The sequence below is a fragment of the Cryptotermes secundus genome, unplaced genomic scaffold, assembly GCF_002891405.2.
Source record: "Cryptotermes secundus unplaced genomic scaffold, Csec_1.0 scaffold318, whole genome shotgun sequence".
NCBI classification, from domain to species: Eukaryota; Metazoa; Arthropoda; class Insecta; order Blattodea; family Kalotermitidae; genus Cryptotermes; species Cryptotermes secundus.
The window spans coordinates 2,382,485-2,408,871 of NW_019730108.1; the positions used below are offsets into that span (position 1 = coordinate 2,382,485).

Here is a 26,387-nt window from a genome sequence, read left to right on the forward strand (position 1 = left end):
TATACTGTTCCCTTATATTCATGTATACTGTTCCCTTATAGTCATGTGTACTGTTCCCTTATATTAAATGTATACTGTTCCCTTATATCCATGTATACTATTCCCTTATATTCAAGTATACTGTTCCCTTAGATTCATGTATATTACTCCTATATATCTATGTATAGCAGTGAACTCATCAAACTTCCTTCTTCATCCCCCAAAAAATAACCCAAAAGCATAATCAAATTTCCCATGTCACCTGCCCAAAAATATAAACTGAATGGAATCAAATTTCCCTCCTCACCTTCCTGAAATATGCCTGTGAATTCATCCAACTTCTTTCTTCATCCTCCTAAAAATATATCCATGAACAGAATCAAACTTCCTGTCACCTTCCCAAAAATGTAACCTAAATTTAATTTGAAGAAAGCAGTCTTCTGGGATTTGGCACCGTGTATATGTGGTATTAANGGTTAACACCACATATACACGGTGCCAAATCCCAGAAGACTGCTTTCTTCATAGTCACCGCCGTGAAAGCCTCAAATCTTACATAAATTTAATTTAATTTCCCTTCTCACCTTCCTAAAAATATATTGAGTGAAATTGAATTGACCTCCCATTACTTGCCCCAAAACTTCCCTCCTGTGAATGGAATCGAATTTCCCATCTCCCGTCCTTTGTTTCAGGTCATGTTCAGTCATGACACACACATTATTGCTAAGACTGGCAGGCCTGACATATCGATTCTCAGTGATGTGTGCGCTTCAGTACACACAACTGCACCACAATGCAATTATCATGCTTGACTTGAAAGACATACCCTTTGTTATGCACGCTACATAGTTGGTGTAATTAGTTTCGAAAGTTAACTCCATGAACTTGTAATACGGAGCAGCTCATTTGTCCTGTCAAGGCCATTAACTTCCTGCTGTCCTGCCATTCCTGTAAAGCCTTCCTCTCATCAAAGGCATTCTGAGTTAAGCAAGTACTACACATTTTTATTTACAGGAGTGGTGTATATCAGTATCATATTGTGTGTGTACAACTTATTATTGTCTCTGTCACCACAATTCGTGTATAAATTTCTTATGTTTCTGCTCTTTATAGCCATCATCAGGTAAAATATTTATACTCTCTACTTTTCTGCCACTTTCCCTTGCATTGGTCAATGTTTACATGAGGGGGAGGTCGTGTGTGCTATTTGCCAACGTTAACGCCAACCTGTAAACTATAAGCAAGATATTAAAATAAAAATTTATTAAATTTATCTTATTAAATATTGCTGACTTCTTGATCACCGCATAAGTGTTTTCTTCAATGCCAGCGTATAAAATTACATCCTGAAATATTAAAATATTAAATTTTGTTGTTGTAATTGGTGTTAATGAAATGGTATTATTTTTCTGATAGAGCTGGTCTTCTCTTGCATACTTTGCGTGTTTTTTTCTTGTATGTTGATCTTGTTGTGGAAGGTGTTACACCAGGCTCATTTGCTGTCTAGAAATGGTTTATCACAAGAATACTCAGCCTCTATGAAGGAGCCAGATTCATAAGCTCTGTGTCCATCTGTTAGAGACATCGCTATTGTGGGTACATTTTTGGCATTAACATCATGCCATTGGATGATAATGAATTGGAGAATATATCGAAGGAAATGCTTGTGACCAAATAGAATAATATGTCTCAATGTTTGCCTGGATGGACTAAGGAAACCAATTAGAAAGCTGGGTCAGTAAAGTGCCATGGCTGAATTCGAACCAGGTGCTTCCTGAATTCAAGTCAAAAGTGTAACTACTTGAGTCACTGTTGCTCACTGAATTAAATGAATTATAGGATAATGTAATCATAACTCTTCGAAGCTATTTCATCTACCGGAGAAATATAATATAAAGTAACATAAACTCCATTTAACATATCATAAATTGAAACATTATTCACAGTCTGGAAAACAAAATTCATCCTTACTTCACCCCCCCATGCACTAAAGTTGACAGCAGTGTGTAGAAGAGGAGAATCGTGATGGCGGAAATTTGGGCGTTGGGGAAATGAATTCCCCCCCCCCTCAAGCCCAGGCCTCCTGCATTGCTTCCAGTAGATAAAAGTACATCGCCCTGCCTCAAAATTACGGGTGAAAGGCGCATTCCTTTAGCGCGAGAGAAAGCACGTCCGGAGTAGCAGATAACAGTTTTCTCCTGTAGAGCGCAGCACCTACACTATCCCTGTTCTAACGTAATGATTTTGGTTAAAGCATGCAGGATTAGTAAAGCTGAGTTTTACATGTGCGTAAACTGAACTTTCTTTTAGATTAGGTAATCATGTTTTACTCCTGGGCCGTATGAAAGTGACCACTGTTCAGACACTTGTGATAAAATTTCTGTGTGATGAATGAGTGGGACGCATCGCGCTGTAGGATCTTGACATTTGGCTGAGTGGCGTCAGAGGCCTCGCAAACGAAATCATCCATTGATGATGGATACACCCGTGGTTACCTGGGGATCTTTCCCCGGGGGTAAAGCGGCAGAGGCGTGAAGCTGACCACTCACCTCCTCCTAGTACCGCGGTCAAGAATACGTGGATCTATACCTCCACTCCCCTCCCCTCATATTTCTTCGTAGCGTAGTACTTACCTATAAATAGCGACATGTTATGTACGTGTGAATGACATTTCTGTACTTCATACCGTGACCACAATAGGAATATTGACACACCATACATACTTGTATGGTAACATGTTTCGACTCATTAAGCTGTCATCAGTTGTCTGACTTCCTTTTTTTCCACATCCACCTGTATTCGTCTGGCAGTCTTTACGTAGAGAATCCTGGTCTTTACTAATGTATAAATGCCGTTATGTACAAAAAGCTTTGTTCATCTTTAAGATTAAAAATTAATTGTTAAAATCATTGAAATTAAAATGGAAACATAAAAGTCCGCATGTTTTGTCTGGATGTTGGTTGAGAATCTCTGAGGTATGAGGTTGAGGCCCTCATGGCTATGAGGATTCGCAGATTGTCCAGGTTGAGGCTAAATTAATTATATGCCTCAGTCGAATTGTCGTAGAGCATGCCTGTAAAGGTGTCCCTGTGCTTAACTAACTAGGCACTACGCTATGAAGACATGGGGGAGTGGATGTATAGATCCACGTATTCTTGACCTCGACACTAGAAGGACGTGAGTGGTCAGCTTCAACCCCCGGTCCCTTTACCCCTGGGGAAAGTGCCCCGGATACCCATTATATAGAAATTTGGGTGGACCTCAGTGCCGGTCTGGATGATGTGGAGAAGAGAAAATTTTTGACCCTACGGGAGCTCGAACTCCGACCCTTAAGTCGCCCAGCCCGTAGCCAGTCACTATACCCGCTCGAGCGTGCCTGTAATACTGGAATACTGTTACGCTTATCGGATATTAAATTTTCTTACGCGAAATGACAGTGCTATTGAAGTTCCTAAATGCCTTGCCCACCTGCAGATGACAGACGAGGCAAAGGCGAGTACACCAAAATTATAGGCCCATTATTTATTTCTGATCCCATAAACTTGGTCTTTGGCGTTAAGGGAGGAACATAGAGTGAGGGTGTTTGAGAACAGGGTGTTGAGAATATTTAGACCGAAGAGAGATGAAGTGACAGGAGGTTGGAGAAAACTGCACAATGAGGAGCTTTGTAACTTGTACTCTTCTCCAAGTGTAATTAGAATGTTCAGGTCAAGGTGGATGAGATGGGCAGGGCAAGTAGCACGAATAGGGAGAAGCGCAATGCATATGGAATATTGGTGTGAAAAACCAGAAGGAAAGAGACCACTGGGAAGACCAAGACGTAGGTGGAAGAACAATATTAAAATGGATGTTAGACAGATATGGTGACATGATATGGACTGAAGCAATCTGGCTCAGGATAGGGACCGGCGGAGGGCTCTTCTGAGCACGGTAATGAACCTACGGGTTCCATAGAATTCTGGGAAGTTCTTGAGTAGCTGCAGAATTGGCAGCTTCTCGAGAAAATGAGTGAGTGAGTGAGTGAGTGAGTGAGTGAGTAAGTGAGTGATCCCTTAAACGAGTCGAATGTTGAAAATATGTCAGAATTTGAAATAAAAACGATTTTATTGATTGGCATCGGGACCCAAGCAATCAGTTGCGGCCATGTACACGAGTATTCCATTTTTATTTGTGACGTTAATAACGGAAAGAATTTTTAGGTGTAGATTTCAGAGCGCGCTAACTCCTAACTTAACGATTCTGAATTCCCCTTAAAAAAGCTAACAGTCGCTCAGCTACTCAAGAAATTCCGTACTTTTTCTAGAATCTGTAGGTTAAATTGCGCGTTTGATCTCGTTGTTCAACGCAAGGACATAAACTGAGGATATTGTTGCTCACCGGCCTTCATGTTTAAATCCTACCTGTGGAATGCATGGAGACGAAATGTCAGTGACAGGTGATAGCAATAAATTAAACACGATAGTATGATCTAGTGCGTTCAGTTTCTAATTACTAAGTAGTAACAAAGCCGACATGTTTCAGCCATATTGCCACTTACAAAGGCGTGAAATTATGAAAGGAAATTTTACTTGAATTATTTCATATAAATTCCGATCACAGTGACCGCGAGGTCTAGGGCATGAACTGTCTTCGCTCGCTCGAACACCGGGATCGTGGGTTCGAATCCCATTCAAAGCATGGATGTCAGTATTATATGCGTTTATTCTTTGTTTGTGTTGTCCTGTGTGTAGGTAGTGGCCTTCCGAAGGGCTGATCCCCGTCCGAGTCCTACAGACTGTGTATAGGACCAAGAAACTGTAAAAGTGGCCAAGGCACAACAAAGGGCCTCAGAGCCATAATAATAATTTAATTGTACAAGTATAATGTGATTCTTCCACCGACTGAAGATAGATGTTTGGTCACCCCTGTTTGTCGCAATGAGTCTGGAAAGAATGACCCGGGGGGGGGGAAGAGTTTGAAGAGGCGTTGTGGAAGTGGGCCATTAGTTTGAGCCATGAGTCTCGTTCCGTGAAGAAGACAAATACAGCTTATTACGAGTATAGCTCTACAAGCCGGCAGCTCCAGTTCGAATCCAGCCCTCGCTGTAAGTGCCGGCTTTTGGAGTCTGATAAATACACAGACTTCAGACTTCTGGCAAATGTTATGGGTAGTCGTGAGTCTGTGGCCGTACAGTCGGGACTATAAATGATGGAAAGCTTCAAACATAATATTTATATGACAAACGTTGTTGTCTTCTGGTATGTGACGCCGTCTAATTTGGTATAATAGGCACCAGCGTTCCATGGGAAACTTACTTCTTCAGGGTAGAGTGCGTTGACACACATTCCTCGGAAATGTTGTTACGTATCCACCAAACTACACGGCGTCACACCTAATAGGACCCTAATACTTATTGCTGTAAGAACATCAGATCTTACTCATAGTAAAAAAAAAGTGGGGCGAAGCTGTCCCTGTAGCAGGCCGTGGAGGCCCATAGTGCTGTGAGACGTCGAGTCTCCCACATTTTCTAGACGGCCGACTCACAGATGGCGGTGAGGTTTGTCAGCCTTACACGCTGGGCACCTTTTACCCCCAGGAAGATTGCTGGTACTCATTTCTGTTAGAGGCTGAGTCGACCCCAGGGCCATAGCTCGGCTGGAAGGATTAGGTCAATTGAAAAATTCAATGACCTCATCGGGAATACGAACCCGCTACCTTCCGGCTTGTAGCATGATGCTTTCCTTTTGTGCACACACCGGCTAAAGTAGCGGGAGGGAGGAATGGAATGTCATGTTTATTGACATAAAGAAAAATCTTGTTGTGCATCCATTGGTTGCGCCACTGCAGGTGAGAGCCCCGCTCTCTGCAGTGGGTGCGTCTTCGCTATAGCAGAATGACATAAATATATATTCGTTTTGTATGCGTTATGAAATAACACATCGTATGTGTTTGTTAGAAATATTGAATTTCTCCCCCCTCCTAGGCAGAGAGAAGAAACATATGTTTCCCGCAAGATGTGGTTGCAGAATTGAATTGTTCGGAAACATTCTGATGAGAGAGTTCGCCTCCTCAATCTACGGCCTCATATCTCTCTCTCTGCCTTACAAAGTGGGCTAGCTCTCAGCTGTCACCTGGAGGTGCAGACATTTTTCAGGGAGACATAAAGGCTGGAATGTCTAAAGGACAGGCGCAGCCGGAACGCTATTTGCCAGGGAGCATTTCCTACACACTTACCAACATTTCTCTTCCGTCTTATCTCCGCACAGTGCGTCACGAAAGATAAGCAATAACTGAAGCAATTTTTAACTCAGTTTTTTTTAAGCCAGATGCGTTAAACTTTTCCTTCTCGTATCTAAAAACGAAAAGATTTAAACTACAAAAATACATTTCTCTTTTTTTGTGTGTGTGTATGGGTATGAAAGTTTCTCTCTTCACATTAACAAAAAATATTTTAGCTTGTATAGCCGTTGCTGGGTAGCGACCTCGAAACAACATTCGCTGCTAGGCAGCAGATTTTTAATAAGCAAGATTAAACGGCCACTGCTAAGGATCGGCTCGGTAAACACGTTCTCGCAGCAGTGGATACGCATGTAACATAGAGAAACTGTTGCAAGCGGTGTTCCCTACGCGGTACGTACAAGGAGGTTATATAAAGAGTACATGAGCCTGGGAGTTCAGTTCACTTGACGAAAGGCTAAGCGTATTCGTAAGAGACAAACCCATCTTCTCGTCAGAGAGGATGTTACGTAAGGACTATTACCGCAAGAGTTAAGTTGTAAAGAAAAATGTGGTCGTGGGTCTCAAGGGGCCCGACGCCAAGACGAACTGATTGGCGGTAAACCGCAAGTCGTAAAGTAACTGTGACTTGGACTTTAGGAGTTCACTTGTCAGTTGATAGTTAAGCGTGTGAAGAGAAGACTTAGTTTGAGCAAGAATACTCAGTTGGAAAGGAGCCACCATTGAGAGAGGACTTCAGCACAAAAGCAGCCATTGTTGTAGCCGTTACTAGGCAACTTCTTGTGAAGACACTGCGGGCTGGAAAAGACAGCGTGATTTTTAAAGTGTGGAAATTAGCAATGGCGCTCTAGTTAAATATAATTACGAGTGTGTGCTAAAATTCTAAACTAAGGAAATTAAGAGGAGATCGAATTCGAGTACTACTTTCTGCAATTCAGTCAAGAAGCTTTTTGTCTTCTCGTCTGCTGCCTAGAAACATAAAAAATTAGAATATACAAAACTACAGTTTTGCCTGTGGTTCTCTATGGGTGTGGAACTTGATCTGACATTAAGGGAGGAACATAGACTGAGGGTGTTTGAAAAGGGGGGTGTTGAGAATATTTGGACACAACAGAAGCGAAGTGACAGGAGGTTGGAGAAAACTGCATAATGAGAAGCTTCATAACGTTTACTCTTCACCAAGCATAATTAGACTGATCAAGTCAAGGACGTGGCAGGGCATGTAGCACGAATGGGGTAGAAGAGGAATGCATATAGGTTTTGGTGGGAAAGTCAGAGGGAGAGAGACCACTAGGAAGACCAAGACGTAGGTGGGTGGATAATATTAAAATTGATCTTAGAGAGAAGATGGGGTTTGTTTGGACTGGATTGATATGGCCCAGGATAGGGACCAGTGGAGGGCTCTTGTGAACACGGTAATGAAACTTCGGGTTCCATAAAATGTTGGGAAATTCTTGAGTAGCTGAGCGACTGGCAGCTTCTCAAGAAGGATCCAGCTCCATGAAGTTGGTTGGTTGTCATCCTCCACTTGAGCTGTGACCTCTGGCCTCTTGTAGTTAGGAATGCAGTTCGGTGCAATGTGCTGTTTAGCAAGTTGGCAGGACCCCTTGAACAAGGAGGGATGGGCCCGTCGGAAGCCCTGCACGTGTAGCCTGTGGTGCAACACAACCTAGAACAAGTTAGGAAATGTGTGCATAGCGTAACTCTACCCATGCGTTTATTGACTTCCGAGTTTCAGCGCATGAGCACTGATGTGTGAGGGTCCTGTATAAGTGAGGATGTGCCAGAGAGGCACAACAATGGAAGGACATAGATCCCTCTTTTCCTAATTCTTGTAATTCGTTCATTCATCAATTGCTCTACAGCCCTTTGTTGGGCCCTGCCATTTTCTTCAGTTTCGTAGTCTTTCATACACTCTGTGGGACTCCTTGGATGGGGGATCAGCCCGTCCCAAGGCCGCTACCCACACACAGGCTAACATAAACAGAATAAACGCATACACAGACATCCATGCCTTGAGTGGGATTCGAACCCGCGATCCCAGTGTTTGAAGGAGCGAAGACAGTTTATGCCTTAGACTGCGCGACCGTCACGATCGGTTTCTGTTTATAATTATCAAACTTAATTTACTTGTTCGTCCAGACCGGCTCTGGGGCCTACCCAGCCTCATATCCGGTGGGTACCTGGAGCTCTTTTGCGGGGAGTAAAGCTGGCCACTCCCATCTGATGGAACTATACCTCCACTCCCCCATGTGTCTTCATGGAATAGTGCTTAATTAATTAAGGGGCAAGGAAATTTGCAGGCAAACCTTACCTCCATTTTCTTTCTCGATATTTGATACGGGGGTTACTGGGTTTGGGGACTTGTCTCTCTGTTTCCGTCCTCAGTTCAGGGGATGTGAAACACCTACTCTGTTGAGTTAGAAAGAGCTAGCCTCAGTCACTGGACTTAACTCTTTCTAACGGACACAACACAATAGTTGTCTCCCACCCCCTATCCTGAGGACAGAAACAGATCCAGCTGGCGAAACGTTATGCTCTCTAGAATACCGGAGACGGGACAAAGTCCAGAAACCCAGTAACCGACATTACACATCATTGTGGGCCTCGCCACAGCTCAAGCGGTTAGTCGCCGGCTCCACATCGCGGCGGCCCGGGTTCGTTCCCGGGGTCTGGTCAAGTGCGATTTGGGTGGACAAAGGTTTTCTCCGAGTACTTCGGTTTCCCCTGCCAATCTTCATTCCACCAATTGCTCCACAGTCACCCTCACCTATCATCTGGGGCTGGTACAATAGGCCAGAAGTGGCCACAGTACAAGGGACTTAGTCCCACCCCACTAGCAATAAAAAAGTACGCATCATTGTGAGCCCTGTAGAATGTACGATATTTCGTGTCCCTTGAGGCTGGTTTGACGGGTGTACTTACAGCATCTGTTGCGTAGTAAATCGCAAACTGTCGCTGTCTTCATTTTTGCACCGTTAATGTAAACCGATAGAGGTTACAACTGTCACACTGTTTCATTCGCCGTTGTAGAGCAGATGTTTTTTTTCTTTCTCTCCCGCGTTTGTGCCCCATCATACAGTGAGGTCGCTTCATTTGTCCCCTGAATTGCAGAACAATTTATATAAACGACCGTTGTAACTGAGTGTTAAACAAAAGTTCACGTCAGGTGCCCCAAAACATTGACAGAATGCAAACCCTGCGAGTGCGAGTGTTGAGATTCCGGCGATATTTCGGCAAAATGCAGAATGTCTCTGCTTCTCTTCTTAGGCTATAGAACGTTAAGGTAAAAAGGCAAAGTAGCTGTGTTTAATTAAGCACTCCACCATGAATACATATGGAGGTATGATGGTATAGCTCCGTCACTCTTGACCTCGGCACTAGATGGAGGTTAGCGGTCAGCCTCACGCCCCGGCCGTCTTATTCCCCAGAAAAGAAGCCCTAGTACCCATTGAATAAGAACTGGGTGGGCCTCAGAGCTGGTCTGAATGTTGTGGAGTAGAGGAAAATGTCTCTCCTTGCCGAGAATCGAACTCGGGCCGTCCAGTTCGTCGCTATACCGACTGAGCTATTCCGGCTCCCTGTTTATATAACATCACATTGTGTATATGAATGTCGCCAAGCGCTTGTATTCAAATTGCCCGCTCTTAGGGCACAGACGTGATCGGCAGCGCCGAGTAACAAAGGGAGATCTAGTGACATTTTGCTGGGAGATCCTGTGCATCAACACGAACTGAAATGTAGTCTGTGTTGATGTTTATGTCCGTTATTATCCATTTTTCTATTTTTAAGAAACAAAACAGGCTTATGCGATCACTTGCTGTCTGTGTATCCCCCCCCTATAAACATTTGAATGCCTTAACCAATCTGTACGAAACTCGGTATATATATTATATATTGTGACATGTTGACCCCTACCTCCCCAGCTGCACGTAGCGGTAACGTAGCGTAATAGGCGAGTAATCACCCCGCAACTCTTCCCGCGGTGACGTCACGAGCGGAGCCGAAGTGAGCCGAGCGGAGCCGACGTTAGCCGAGTCCTAGCATCCTGGTCGCTATGCAAGGCAAGTCAACAGCGATGACGTCACCAAGGGTACCGCGGGTTGCTAGGCAGCGCAGGTAAACAGTGATTGCGAGAGACGACGGTAGTAACATCGGTTACTTCCGCTAGCGTTACTAGCAACACAGCGCCAGGCAACAAGGGTGCCTATTACGTGGCCGTTTTCCGTATTGTCCGATCGAGGCTACATAAGGAGCAGCGAAGGCTATCCAGAGAGAGTTCTCAATGCAGCTACCTACGAGTTAGTTCCGAGCAAGCCTACTAGCCAGCGGCGTGTTACGAGTGAAAGTGTGTAATTCAGGGAGACTTGTATAGCTCCCGCGTTATTAGTACGTGGAGACTCTTGAAGATAGTGTGAAGAGATTTGGTTGTAGGGTTTGTAAAGTGTGAAACCCGCAACTGTGTTATAATTAATTGTAGCCGTTTCTTGTAGATTGTTGAATAAACCCATTTACGATCTCTACGGCGTATTCAGTAACGAAACACGTTACAATATATATCATGGCACCTGAGCCCATCTCAACGGCGTACTTCATAAATCCCACCCATCAGTCTGTGTGTCTGTATGTGTGTCCCCTACTGTTGCTAGGCAACGGATCGGCAAAAACGTTACCTCGGCAACGAATACACACCCAACAATAGAATTGTTGAACACGTCGTTTTCTATGCGGTCTATTTCGTTTCAAATTAAAGTACGCGATTAATTCTTCTCAGAACTTCTTGTTAATCTATCAGTTTTGTTCTGTTATTGTGATGTTACTGTCCGTTCATTTCTGTGTACTTATAACAGCCCAATAGAATACAGTTAACTGTTAAATAATAGTTTATTCGGTGTTGCCAACTTTTTAAAACTGAAGTTGAAACAAAAGAGAGACAAATGGCGCAGAACAAGCCGTTACTATGGTAACACGTTCGAGGTGTAAATTTCCCTCCAAGGTAACGTTCTTATTCTTTATTTCTCCCCTCTTCTCTCTTTTCCCTTGATATTTAGTATTTATGTGTCTTGGTCTCTTCTATGGCTCCCCTGGAAAGTTAAGGTTGGGGCTTTAGTAGGTCTTTCACATTAACCGAAACCAAACGGCCGGCCATTTATCGTGCCCCTTCGCGACCACATGAACACACTCACCCTTACACCCCCAGCCCACATTGCTAGGAACGTAGGTTGGAAGAAACCCTGCTCCTTAAGACTGATATAAGAGTTGGAGTAGAGTTGAACCTGCTGGCTCTTTGTCAGAAGAACGAATGTGTTGGTGAGAGGGGGTGAGTTGGCAGGTGTCGCTGAGATCAGGAGTAATACGTAGCAACAGGAAGACAATTTGTTCAAGTTCACTTGAATTACTTGACTTAAATGATAGAGGAAGTTCACTGGCATTTCGTACTGGTGATTCGGAGAAAATTTTTCTTCGAGTTTTTGAAAATTTTGTACAGGGAGATCGAGAAGTCGCGCACATCACAGTAAGCAATTATATTTTGCTGGTTTAATGCACAAACTAGAAGACATATGACACTTACTATTAATGTTTATAACCTTACATCTTAGAAATGCAAAATAAAATCATGTCTTTCCAACATATGCTCGAAATGGCTTCCCACTTCAGCAATGCATACGCGAGCTCTTTTTACCATGTTTGAGGCCACTTTGTGGAGCACCTGTAAACTGATGCTGTTAATCGCCGTCGTAATGTTCCTCTTGAGATCATCCAGTGCATGCCGATTGTTTTTATAGACAATTCCTTTGATGTGCCCCAAAAGGAAAAAATCTGCAGGTGACAAATCGGGCGAACGCTGGGGCCACAATCCTTTCGAAATGAGACGGTCACCGAAAAACTCGCGCAAGAACTGCGTGGTTTCATTAGTTGTGTGACATGTGGCACCATCTTCCTGCAACCAACACTCGCGTTCATCAGTGTTAAGAAGTGCAATAAACTGTGTAATGATGTCTTGGTACACTGGACTGTTCACTGTTGTTTCAAAGAAAATTGGCCCCGCTATTCGACGACGCGATACAGCACAACACACTCCAATTTTCTGACAGTGCAAGGGCTTTTCATGTAACACATGTGGATTTTCAGATGACCAAATCCTATTGTTTTGACTGTTCATGTAGCCGCTAAGGTGAAACCACGCTTCGTCAGTGAAGAAACCCCGATCAAACTCTTTAATTCCATGGTTCCACAATGAAAACTAGTTATTCTTGGGAAAACTATTGTCTATCACGCAATAAGCAAAGCTGTACTGCAGACGTCGTATGACCGATACACGACAGATGGCGTTTCTACTCGTTATTAGTACTCCTACAGTACCATCTAGCGGTAGGAGATATAATTATATTAATTGCAGTACAATTTATAACAACTTTTAGTTTGATATGCGCGACTTTTCGATCTCCCTGTAGTAACTCAAGAGGTCAAGAAGAGACGGCGTAGCTCAGTTGGTATAGCGACAGGTTGGACGGTCGGGGTTCGATTCCCGACAGGGTCAAGAGATTTTTTTTTCTTCACAAGTATACCGGCTCTGGACTTACCCAGCCTCCTATCCAATGGGTACCGGGGGTAACGGCGGCCAGGGCGTGAAGCTGACCACTCGCCTCCATCTAGTGCAGATGTCAAGAATGGTGTAGCTATACCTCCACTCCTCCATACGTCATCTTGGCGTGGTGCTTAATGAAGCACCGGGAGAACGCTACCTTCAACTTTACCTCAGAAAGTCAAGATGTTTTTTATGGAACCCAGAGTTTTTTTTATTGCTAGTGGGGTGGGACTAAGTCCCTTGACTGCGGCCACTTCTGGCCTATTGTACCAGCCCCAGATGATAGATGAGGGTGATTGTGAAGCAGTGGTACAATGAAGATTGGCAGCGGAAACCGAAGTACTCGGAGAAAACCTGCCCCAGCGCCACTTTGTCCACCACAAATCCCACTTGACTAGACCCTAGATCGAACCCGGATTTTTTAACTCCTTATACATACAATCAGCTCACACTTACAAGCAATACAGCGCTGTCGCTGATTTACACAATTTACAGTTAACCGTTACACACGCACTAGGATTCTCAGTCTTCACTAGTCGTATCCTCGTAACGGAATTAAAACATTCTCACTGTGACTAAATCTTCTAATCAGAGAATAGAGATGAGAGATGAATGTGAATTTCTTTCAGCAATTCAAACTGAGTAATTTAGGGTGAATGGATGGCGGTGAATAATGAATTGGAAGGAATGTGGCCTAGTTTAAAGTACTGCCCGAATATTTGGCTGGAAGGGCTGAGGAGACTCGCGAAAAGAAACCAATAAAAGTACTCGGTGTCCCGCCTGAGATTCGAACCGTGTACCTTCCTAATACATGTTTGAAGCGTTGCCGCTAGAGGTGCTGTGCTCGGTGAATGTGTCACGGAACAATGTTAGTTCTCTTGTCATCCCACGATAGCAGCACATGTACAGGATGTGTTAGAAGGTGGAATTGGGCCACTCAGGACCCTGAAGAGGGTAACCCTGTCTCTCTTATAGGGTTTTAAGTGGTGATATTTTGTTACTGTGACAGGTTGGCTTCATATGGATGACGTATGGGCTCAAGTACGTTTATTTTTTATTTAAAACGTGTACCTTCTGACAACAGATTGAACGCGTTTTGAGAGCCGGCCTTACATTCTGCTACAAATACAATGCCACCCTCTTGTTTATTCACATATTTTGCCAGCTTTCACCCCTTTAATCCTCTGCTTGCCTCTGCATGTGGAGGGCCGAGACGGTTATTGCGCTTGTATGCGCGAGATGCTTCACGACATGAAGGGCATATGCCCCTCCTGCAGACGCTCGAAACCTCAGTTGTGTCCCTAGTTGTCAAACCGTTAGATGAATGTGATCATTATCTTTTCGATTGAAATTTATGCTTCCAGTTTCATGGTAAAAGTGAGAAAGACTGGGATGTGAGGTTATTTCTACTTTACACTGAAAATACAGACAGTAAATTACTCCGAAACATTAAGAATCACGTGCAACGCTTAGGTTTGTGTTACAAGCGAGAAGGAATAGCATGTAGTTAGGTTACTTCTACCCTGGGCCGCGCCATAGCTCAAGCGGTTAGTCGCTGGCTTCCCATCGCGGCGGCCCGGGTTCGATCCCTGGTCTGGTAAAGTGGGCGTTTGTGGTGGACAAAGTGGCGCTGGAGCAGGTTTTCTCCGAGTACTTCGGTTTCCCCTGCCAATCTTCATTCGACCAATTGCTCCACAATCACCCTCAGCTATCATCTGGGACTGGTACAATAGGCCAGAAGTGGCCGCAGTGCAAGGGACTTAGTCCCACCCCACTAGCAATAAAAAATACTTCTATCCTGAAGATGCAAACAGAAATTTTCTTTCCGAAACGTTTGTAATAAACTACAACACTCTTGTGCAGTTTATAATTGAATAATGCTAGTTGATGTATTACTTATTCTATCTTGAAGATGGAGGCAGCAGTTTCCTCCGAAGCGTTGGTAATCACCAAGGCCCAAGTTCATAATAAAAGCGAGTATGGATGAATTTTCTCCTTTCCACGTCTCTCGAGACCGGCTCTGGGTCCATCGAGCCTCCTATCCAATGTGTACTGGGTGCTTTTTCCCGGCGGATAAAGCGGCCAGAGCGTGAAGCAGATCAGTCACCTCCAACTAGTACAGAGGTCAAGGAAACATGGATCTACTCGTATACATCCTCTCCCTGTACGTCTTCTTGACGTAGTGCTTAAGTAGTTAAGCACGGGGACAACTATACTTTTTTTTCTTCCTTGGCACTACAGCCCCAGTGGTCGTAGGCCCACCTCCATAAACTTTTCCGTTCACTTCGGTTTTTCTAGATCTTACACATTCGGTAGGATACCTTGGGCGGGTGATCAGCTCGTCGCAAGGCCTCTACCTATACACAAACACAGAAAAACGCACACACACAAACTAAACATCCGTGCCCTGAGTGGGATTCGAACCCACGATCCCGGTTTCCAAGCGAGCGAAGACATTACATGCCTTAGATCGCTCGGCTACCGTGACCGGCCAACTTAACTTTTACCATTCTAATATTTTCAATTTTGATGCCTTGTGTCGCTTTTGCAGTGTAGTCGCACTGTAGTTTACATTCTACTCAGCCTGTAATATATCACACAGGAGAGCCACCGTAGGTTCAACTGGTAACCATCCTTCCCCTACGTCATACATGCGCGCTCAATTTTTCACTTGTTTAATTACCTCCCTCCTATCCCTGGACCCACAAATACCCACAGCTCACTAACAGTAAATGGCTTCTGCATCTGAGTGCTAAAACCGATCATCTTTGTGTTTCATTTAGTATGAATAATAACGCATAAACGGTTGCATGAGCTTCAGTTACAGAAGCGGTATAATTGACATTTGATTAATTTATTCTGTACCATAACCTCGGTTCACGTACTTACAAACCAATAATAACATTCAGTATTTAAAAATATACAAAAAAGAATATCTTCTAAACTAGCATTTTTCGTAAAAATTGCGACAACTGATGACAAGAGAGACTGTTGTCGGCAGAACCGTCTACCGGCAAAATGAGTACTACCTCAAACCAGCGCCTGCGAACACAGTCTGACGCAGCAACGTTACGATTTTGTGATAACAGGGGAAATGAACGATTTGAAATCCGAACGAGTGGCTGTCCCCCTTTGTGACTTGCCCAGGAAGTGACGTACCTTATTGTGAATTTCAAGGTAACTGATGCTCGCCCACCTCAGAATTTCGTCGTCGTATGCCCACTTCTGTCTTCGCGGCCACCCCAACTTCACGCATCAGATAATTTATGCGGTAATTCGCACATAATTTCTTTCTCAAGGGAGCGAATTTGCGAAGGAGAATAATCGCAGATCAAATAAATAAATTCCCTGCTCTGTACGGAAACTGAACGTTCATTACACAATAGCCCGTCCATGGCCAATATGTTAAGCCAGATAAATCCAGTCCCTACAGTGATATCGCATACTCTCTCGAAAACATCTTCGATTGTACATCTTACGGTCAATAGGCAACTTTACGGATGGTTGGTCGCATATGTGTAACTTCCTTAGGGCGCCCCTAGTGAGGTTGCAGAATGTAATACCAGTCTTCACGAATTCTATAACATGTTTATGTCTCATGATTTTGATGCCGGAGGTGAACATGTATGTTCCTAAGAGGTTTCTTATTTTCAGACTTACCGACAAAAATGTTATATGTATTTTTGACAAAGTTCATTTTTCTTGGAGACCACGTTAGTGATCTCTAAAAGCTTCGAATAGTCGTTTACTATCATAATGCAGCGATAAGTGGATAAGCTGATGACCCCGCCCCCCAAAAAGGTGGGCAAAGGAAATAGAAAATACCGGAGAAACGTGTGTCATAACTTAGCATCATCCGTCAAAACGTATTCGGTTTCTGTTCCCTCAAAATATATACAATATACAGCGTAAAGCCAACGCCTGCAATGTTGATCTTAGATTACTTGCTTTACAAACGTGACGGAGAAGTTGCTGCATGATCACGGCGTTTGCCATTAACTTGGCAGTGTTCAAAGTTTGAAACTTCGTAATGGCGTGGGCATTACTGGTTGTACTTCCGAGAACCACTCCATCGCAATTCAGAAACCCTATTAGAAAACATCATACACTGGTGCTACGTGATGTGGCCACAGCGGAATTGGTGAAACAACTACTGAAACTTTGTTAATAAAAGGTAGGAAGGAAAAGACTTCAAATACGTATATATTCTCTCTTGCGAAAGCAGTGTGAGAAAATGCATCAACTGTTAATTGAATATCCCTGTAACAGGTCGTGGAGGCCCGTAGGGTTGTGAGACGTCGGGGCTCCCATACTTTCCAGACATTCGGCTCACAGATGACGGTGAGTTTGTCAGCCTTACGCACCTGCTGGCCGCCATTTATCCACAGGAACATTCCTGGTACTCATTTTTGTTAGAGGCTGAGTCGACCCCAGGGCCATAGTGCGGCTGGAAGAATTAGGTAAATTGAAAAAATTCAGTGACCTCATCGGGTATAGAATCCGCGACCTTCCGTCTTGTAGCATAGTGCCTCAACTAATTATACTACAGCGCTCCCCCGTAATTATATATTTCTGACAATTTTAAGTTTCCTACAAAATTTCAGAAGCATTTTTTTGCCATTCAAGACCACAGAGTACCGTCTGCTTCAAAATCCAATAACTCGACACCGAACCCACAAAATGCATTTAGGAATTTCAGCTCGTTTCTGGGAGTAAACAACGATTACTTTTTGAAGATTGTTTTAAAACTCCGTCAGTAGCTAGTCTGTTCGGCGTCGAATGATCGGATGATGAATTAATGATGGATTGGGAAGAATTTGGAAGGACGCGCCTGAATGCCAGCTGTTGGGAAGCGTGTAATGCTGGATAACATTAATATTCATCTTTGGCGGAGAGTCAGTGTAAGGATATAAGATTCATATCGATATTAGTCGTGATGAACTCTTCGAGATATCCTTCGGAAGATTCACTACCCTTGGCACAGTGGATTAATTTGTCTCGAAGAAAGTTAATACGTGACTTTTCGTCGCAGTAATGGGGTATTCCTATTATATGGAAGTCTCTAATAAGCACTGCGTCCGTTGCTTCAGATATATCGATATCCCCGATATATCGATACTTTCTTATAAACCACGCTCTTCTAGATTTCATTTTGTTATCTCTCTCTCTCTCTCTTATTTTCTCTTCTCGAGCCTGCGAGCATTCATTTATGTCCGTGCATTTCTCTTTCCTTCTTTTAATTAGGCTTTCAGTTCCTTTCATTAAAGTAAAAGGGGCTGTAACTTTTTCCTTAATTTAATCAGTATTTTTCTAGTTTCGTTTCACATTATTCTCTCGCCTGTCTTATGTATGAGAAGAAATGTTCGTGTTTTAATAAATATGATTCTACCATTATTGCACGTACAAAATAATCAGAAGTTGTAAACAAATTAAATCTGTAATTCCGTGATGCGGAACCCCTCTTGAATAACGGAGCTAATTTACAGAATTACTCGTCTCTTACTGAACATGTAGGTTCTGTTTTTACAACCATTCGTCACGGATCCCTTTCATGTGCCATATAAACCCAGTCCACATGCTCATAACCTATTTCTGTAAGATCCGTTTTATATTCCATGTTAGGTGGGTCCCTTGTCACCACGGCATGGAGCGTCCTCAGGTTGCGGATGTTAGGTAGGTCCCTTGTCACCACGGCATGGCGCATCCTCAAGTTGCGGATGCTAGGTGGGTCCCTTGTCAGCACGGCATGGCGCACCCTCAGGTTGCGGATGTTAGGTGGGTCCCTTGTCAGCACGGCATGGCGCGCCCTCAGGTTGCGGATGTTAGGTGGGTCCCTTGTCACCACGGCATGGCGCGCCCTCAGGTTGCGGATGTTAGGTGGGTCCCTTGTCACCACGGCATGGCGCGCCCTCAGGTTGCGGATGTTAGGTGGGGCCCTTGTCACCACGGCATGGCGCGCCCTCAGGTTGCGGATGTTAGGTGGGGCCCTTGTCACCACGGCATGGCGCGTCCTCAGGTTGCGGATGCTAGGTGGGTCCCTGTCACCACGGCATGGCGCGCCCTCAGGTTGCGGATGTTAGGTGGGGCCCTTGTCACCACGGCATGGCGCGTCCTCAGGTTGCGGATGCTAGGTGGGTCCCTGTCACCACGGCATGGCGCGCCCTCAGGTTGCGGATGTTAGGTGGGGCCCTTGTCACCACGGCATGGCGCGTCCTCAGGTTGCGGATGCTAGGTGGGTCCCTGTCACCACGGCATGGCGCGCCCTCAGGTTGCGGATGTTAGGTGGGGCCCTTGTCACCACGGCATGGCGCGTCCTCAGGTTGCGGATGCTAGGTGGGTCCCTGTCACCACGGCATGGCGCGCCCTCAGGTTGCGGATGTTAGGTGGGGCCCTTGTCACCACGGCATGGCGCGTCCTCAGGTTGCGGATGCTAGGTGGGTCCCTGTCACCACGGCATGGCGCGCCCTCAGGTTGCGGATGTTAGGTGGGGCCCTTGTCACCACGGCATGGCGCGTCCTCAGGTTGCGGATGGAGGAGACGCCCTCCAGATATGGAAGGTAGCTGCAAATATATTGAATAAGCAGTCGCGGACAGCCTACAAGAGGTGGTTTTCCATCTTGAGCGTTTGGCATGGAACTAACAATTCTTCACCGTAAAAAAATAAGCTTGTTACGAAATGTCACAAGGGGCCTCGGACAATATGAAAATTAGAATATCCAAACTATAATTTTGTGGTTTTGTATGAATAGTGGAACTTGGTCTCTGACATTAAGGGAGGAATATAGACTGAGGGTGTTTGAGAACAGGGTGTTGAGGAGAATATTTGGATCGAAGAGAGATGAAGTGACAGGAGGTTGGAGAAAACTGCACAATGAGGAGCTTCATAACTTGTACTCTTTTCCAAGTATAATTAAAATGATCAAGTCAATGGGGATGAGATTGAAAGGGCATGTAGAACGAATATGAGAGAAACTAAATGCATATAGGATATTGGTGGGAAAGCCAGGAGGAAAGAGACCACTGGGAAGACCAAGACGTAGGTGGGTGGACAATATTAAAATGAATCTTAGAGATATAGGATGGGATGGTATGGATTGGATTTATTTGGCTCAGGATAGGGACCACTGGAGTGCTCTTGTGAACACGGTAATGAACCTTCGGATTCCATTAAATGTTGGGAAATTCTTGAGTAGCTGCACAATTGGCTGCTTTTCAATAAGGGCTCAGTCCCATGTAGTTAATTTCTTTTTATATCCCATCTGCGCATGTAGGCTTGTACTTAAGTACTTCAGTCTGGGTCTCCTGTGGGGTGTGAATGAAGCAATCGTGTTCTGTTGTCATTTTTAGCCTACTTTCCTCATTTTGAAAAAGAAAAGCAAAATAAGGCTTATTAGATCACTTTATCTCTCTGGGTATTCACCTGTATCTGTCTGTCAGTATGTGTATCCCCCCTAATTTTCGTCAGGATGCTTATGAGATCGCTTTGCTGTATCTTCCACTCATATTGTTGCTAGGCAACGAGCCGTCTGTGTGCCTCCCTCCAAATTTTTCAGTTCCTATGCTTTTCATATCGTATAAAAAAAAAAAAGCAGTCCATTAGTTCTTCGCAGTACTTCTTGTAATCTTTTCCATTCCCTGGACATACATACACATCCTTTGATATATTAGTTTGGGTTTGGTTAGGTTAGAGACATACCTGAAAGTCCATTAAGAGTTAACACTAGGTTTTTAATGGAGTATTACAAAAATCTTTCGGTCTGTTGTCCGTTCTTTGCAGAACGCAGAGGCACTACCACAATTATGATGACACGAAAGACCTCAGTGCTTTCGATTAAACCTCACAAAATGAGCACACATTCGTATGTAGGCGAGAAGCTCCATTTATTCTCGTTTTATTTTATTGGCTAAATTTAGGCCCGTGTAATTACTAATGAGAGATTATTGCAGTTGGATAAAAACGTTTTATTTTTGGTGCAGCAAATACGAACATACCAATTAGAGTCTTCTCAGAAACATAAAGTTAACTTTACTGAGTTAATTTAATTTTGAATGGGCCTTTCTACATCACCCGTAATTGCAGTCATTCGTTGTAGAAGATGTCAAGACCAAGTGAAGTTGTGTTAGTTAGGACTGAGTTGGGTTTGTTTGAAATTAAGAAAGAAATGTGTGGAAAGAACATTAAAACCTTAGCTCTAGGATTCTGTCTTGGATATCTGAATGGATACCCCCCTCCACCCCCCGCCATCAGTTGCCCTGGAAGGATAATTGCTCCTTCTGAAGTCGCTATCAGAAAGGGACATCATAGAAAAGGCTCTGAGTCTCTTTACTGAGACTTACAGATGCTCTCTGTTACGCGATTCGAGTGCAGACTATCGGTTTCATGAGTCTGGTTCCTTTCCGTGGTGTATTTTATGCTTCAACTGTTAAATGCAGTGGCGGCTCGCTGCTACTGTTGTATACACATATTGAAAGGTGTTTATATTCGTTGGGTTTAAGGTTCTCACGGGATGTGACCCCGTGCAGTCCGGTAGACGTTCACAAGCGTTTCGGAAAAACGGACTACTTCCACCATCAAGGTCGAAGAGTAAATTAAGTCTGCAGCCAGCAAGAAAGAAACAGATTGAAGTAGTACGTTTCTCCGAAACGTCCGCGAACTTCTACGGGACTACACGTTGTCACATTACATAAAATAGTACACTTCGTGATTACGTTTCTTCTCGCTATTAAAAAAAATATTTGGATGTTTAACGAGGTTTTCAAAATCATCGAATTATATGGCGTAGATTGGTTGGACGGTTAGTGGAGAATGGATTGGAAAGAATGTGAATGGAATCGGCCATGGCTTAATTTTAATGTAACATCCAGGCATTTGCGAGTGTGGAATGGGGAAACCGCCCCAGTCGGCCGATGAACCCGGTTGTACCAAAATACGACCAGACACGACCACTATCCATTTAGCCCTGATTTTCAGTAACCCTTTGTTACCTTCTTACTTACGCGTTTGCTGTAGCTTCAAGATACATGTTATGATTCATAAATTACGTATTAATGAACAAGTATTTGGGAGTGTACCAGTGTGACTGTTGATTGTCCGAATGTTTATGGCAGCAGTTGATTTACTACATTGGAACTACACGTATATTGGACTCCGTAAATTATTTTATATACATTCAAAGCACACGACGTTTCGGAAATAGTGCCCCCAATAACGTTGGTTTCCCATTTACATTTAGTTTAAAATAAATACTTTTCAATGGTTTTTTTTAAACTTAATTACATTTGTTGCAGCTAATTATTTTCCCGTATGCTGTGTCCCCATTTATATTAAACTAACTTTTTTTTTACCACAATGTTAGCCAACTAGGGCAGGAAAGTCACAACAAACGCATTTCCCCAACTTGCTACTGTGCAATTCATTAACCCTCTGACACAGGTGGCAAAGTTCCAGGTACATCATCATCATCATCATCATCATCACCATCACCGCCATCATCATCATCATCATCATCATCATCATCATCGTCGTCGTCGTCGTCGTCGTCGTCGTCATCATCATCATCATCTACATCATCACCACCACCACCATCATCACCATCACCATCATTGCAGGCAAAACAGCCCTTTATGAGCTGTAGCCTTCTGTATAAGATTCTTCCAGGTTTGTCTTGAATTAGAACATTCAGTTTTCACTTCTTTGGATTTCACAATTATTTTTCTGCAGAACAAGGTCGTCAGCCCTGTGTGTAACCCTAAGCCTGGAGGACCAGGTGACCCAGTTATACCTCCAGGCGCCGGGTTCCCTTCCTTTCGCCTTCTACAACTCCCAGGGTGATGGTGGAGGTATTGTAACCTTCCTTCACAAAAAGTAAAATAGTCAAGCAGTTATTGATGACACTGAAGACTTCAGTACATGAAAGCGTTTGAGGAAGCAGGAGTCATGGCATTTCCCTCTGTGTTTGGATTGTTAGTGAAGTGCTACTGTTCTGGTGACGGTTTCAGACGGACGTGACAGAGCTGTGTCCAAGCCCCGCACTCCTGGCGCAGCAGTTAACACACGTCGAACTGGAGAGGCTCTCCTACATTGGGCCTGAGGAGTTCGTCCAGGCGTTCGCCAAAGAGAACCCGCATCTGGAGACGTCCTTCAAAGACATGAAGAAGACGCGAAATCTCGAGTCCTATGTGCAGTGGTTCAACAGGCTTAGCTACTTCGTGGCCACGGAAGTTTGCAAGGTAAGTAACTATCCTAACATTGATAGAACTTTGCTAAAATCAAGACAACTGTACAGATGTTCCTAGAACTGTATTAAGAATCATCGAATTATGCTGAAATTTACACTAAACTTCACGTATAAATTGCAGAACTGTGTTCAGATTCATAGAACTGGGGACAAGTTACAGTTCTTAGAAGTGAAGTTTAGCCTGAATGCATGTTAACTGCACTGAAATTCAGAGAACTGACAGTCACTGATGGAACTGTTCCAACATTCTTAGACAGGTTGCTCTGTCTGTGGTATATCATGGTTCTTCTCAGGTCTCCAGGCAAATACTCATATGTTAACTGCATGAAGTTGAGCCCTTCTTGAGAAGCCGCCAGTCGCTCAGCTACTCAAGAATTTCCCAATATTTTATGGAACTGGAAGGTTCATTAATGTGTTCACAAGAACTCTCCACTGGTCCCTGTCCTGAGCCAGATCGGTCCATACCACAATCCTATCTCTCTAAGATCCATTTTAATATTATCCTCCCACCTACGTTTGTGTCTTACTAGTGGCCTGTTTCCTTCTTGCTTTCCCACCAAAATCATATATGTAGTCCTCTTCCATGCGTGCCACACGCCCTGCCCATCTCATCCTCCTCGTCTTGATCTCAATATGGTTGCAGAAGAGCGCAAGTTACAAAGCGCCTTGTTAAATAACCATCAAAAAGTCTTTTTGCACATAACATTCCAGTTCATGATTCACAAACCAGAAATCTCTTCAGTACTGGGTAACCTGTGAAGTTGAAAGATGTCCACAGTAATGTACTTGAACTGTTAAGTGACTGTTGCTTTCTGTGTGTTTACTCGAAATTCTATCCTGTCTGTCCACCAGCAACATGTCAAAAAGAAACTTCGGGTGAAGGTGATGGAATATTGGATTGAGGCAGCACGGGAGTGCTTCAACATCGGCAACTTCAACTCCCTCATGGCTATCATCGCCGGCCTTAACATGTCACCCATATCCAGGTTGAAGAAAACGGTGAGTCCATCACAGCTTCTTGATTCTGTGAGAACTAAAGCTTATCCTACTTTGTGTATTTTAAGAAAAAATAATATTGACTGAGACTTTTGATTGTCCTTGTCTGCATTGTGACAGAGTGTAATCTTGTGAATGGTTACACACTACAACAGCAAAGGAAATCAAGAGACAGTCACTCCCTTCTCACCCTTTTGTACATGTGAAGGGTTGGTACTGCTTCTGGCTTTTATTCTTGCTGCTAGTTTTATGTTATGAGGTAAATATCATTTAGGAAGATCATTAATTGTAACAAACTTTTTTTTTTTCATGGACAGCAAAAAAGTAAAGTAAAGTAAAGGTATCCCTGTAATAGGCTGCGGAGGCCCATAGGGTTGTGAGATGTTGAGGTTCCCACATTTTCTAGACAATTGGCTCATAGATGGGGGTAAGATTGTCAGCCTTACATACCAGCCACCTTTTACCCCCAAGAATATTCCTGGTACTCATTTCTGTTAGAGATGGAGTCGACCCCAGGGCCATAGTGTGGCTGGAAGAATTAGTTAAATTGAAAAAAATCCACCTCATCGGGATTTGATCCTGCGACCTTCAGCCTTGTAGCACAGTACCTCAACCACCTACACCACCACATGCCCAGCTGTCCAGAACTAAATACAGGTTGCAGACTGGGTATCCTGATAGAGGTTTTTAGTGATTTTTCTTCGTTTCTGCCATGGAAGTAATGAAGTAATATGTTGCAGTAAGTTATAACCACTTCCTTTAACTTTATTGCCAACTCATCAGTCACAAGTAATCCCACAGTTTGAGGATACTAATATACATATAGTTAAAAAAGCATCATTAAATAACCAGTAATCAGTCAGTGTAGTGAAAGCTGTCCATTATGTTTCTCCCCATAAAATTCTTATGTATTTGGTTTCCATTTTATCCAGTCTATATGTCCAACAGATATTACCCTTTGTCAACACACAAATTTTGGTGTTGTGGGTTTAAATACTAATTTTATGAGTTCTGGTTGTTATTAGTGCAGTGTGCAAGCATTTGCCTATTAAACAGCCTGATGTGCATGTTTCTGTGTGATTTATAAGATATTTAACGATGTCATGTCAGTTTTACTTTGTTTGAAACATTTACAGGTGCATGTAAACAAATGCAGTGTGGGCAGCAACATGAGTTAAAAGTGTAGTTTATGATATGCTGACGGTTCCGTATAAATTCATTCATTCCCTTTATTTTCCATATATCCATACAGGTAAAAAACCTAGGATGTGGAAGTAGTCCCTTTGATAATAGATGTGTCCAGATACATATAATAAATTACATGAGTTACATAATTAAAATCACATACATTAGTCAATTAACATAGGTAATAAACTAGTAAACTTATTACAATTATAATTAATAAACATAATTTAAAAAGAACATTACTATAAAAACTTAAAATTAATACAGTTTCATTTAAATTACCTAAATTAACTGAATTAAATGCATTATAAATTTACACACTTATGTCCAATTATCTTTCCTTCTTTCTTTATTTCATTTTCCCATAAATCAAAATACATTGATACAGGACTTGTCATATCACAATACTAGCAGCAAAAAACATATACAGGCAATTCTACAGGTTGTTCTTGTCGCATTTGGTGAAATGTGGCGTTAGGTTATTATATCCCCCCCCCAGAATGGTTTGAGAGTCGCTCTGTTTAGACGTACAACAGAGGAGGATATGACATCATACTGTTTAGTAGATAGGTACAAGTGTTTTCAAGAAGTCTTCTGCCTCCATAATTGTGGTGTAAGAGTTTCTTCTACCCTGAAGATGGAATCAGTTAATTCATGTATATTATTGATACCTACCTACCAGAATACTCATCACATCCCCAGGGAAAGAGCCCATGGTAGCCATTGAATAGGGGGTGGATGGGCCAGAGTGCAGGTGTGGTTGCTGTGGAGAAGAGAGAAATCTTCCACTGCCAGAAATCAAACATGGGTCGTCCAGCCCATAGCCCATTGCTATACCTAGATTATCTTTAAAAATTCACAAACACCTTGCCTATTGCAGCCCTTTTGCTTCAACTTTATAGTAAGTAGTAGTGTGAACAGTTATTTCAATTTATTTGCACGAAGATACTAAACTTCATAGAATAACAGTACTAACTAAGAGATGCTGCTAGCAGAAGAAATTGTTTAGCAGATGTGGACATCGTAGTAGCAACTCAAGCGTACCTTCCACTTCTGCCATCTTCTGCTCCTATATGTAATTAATGTCAGCACACACAATGACAGAAGAACAAGCCTTAGCCTTTTGTATATAGTCCTAAGGATTACAAATTATAAATCACTCTGTCCAATGTGACCTGTAAGTT

The 26,387-nt window shown here is 43.2% G+C and overlaps 1 protein-coding gene across 3 annotated transcripts in view; it reads left to right on the top strand.

The window, feature by feature from the left end:
- Positions 1-26,387, top strand: part of LOC111866120 (ras-GEF domain-containing family member 1B) — a 576,878-nt gene that overhangs the window by 527,394 nt on the left and 23,097 nt on the right. For all 3 annotated transcript variants that reach the window (XM_023854750.2, XM_023854748.2, XM_023854749.1), the window contains 2 exons: positions 22,784-23,014; positions 23,875-24,021. In XM_023854750.2, coding sequence (XP_023710518.1) covers positions 22,784-23,014; positions 23,875-24,021 — 378 coding nt within the window. The remainder of the gene's footprint in view (positions 1-22,783; positions 23,015-23,874; positions 24,022-26,387) is intronic.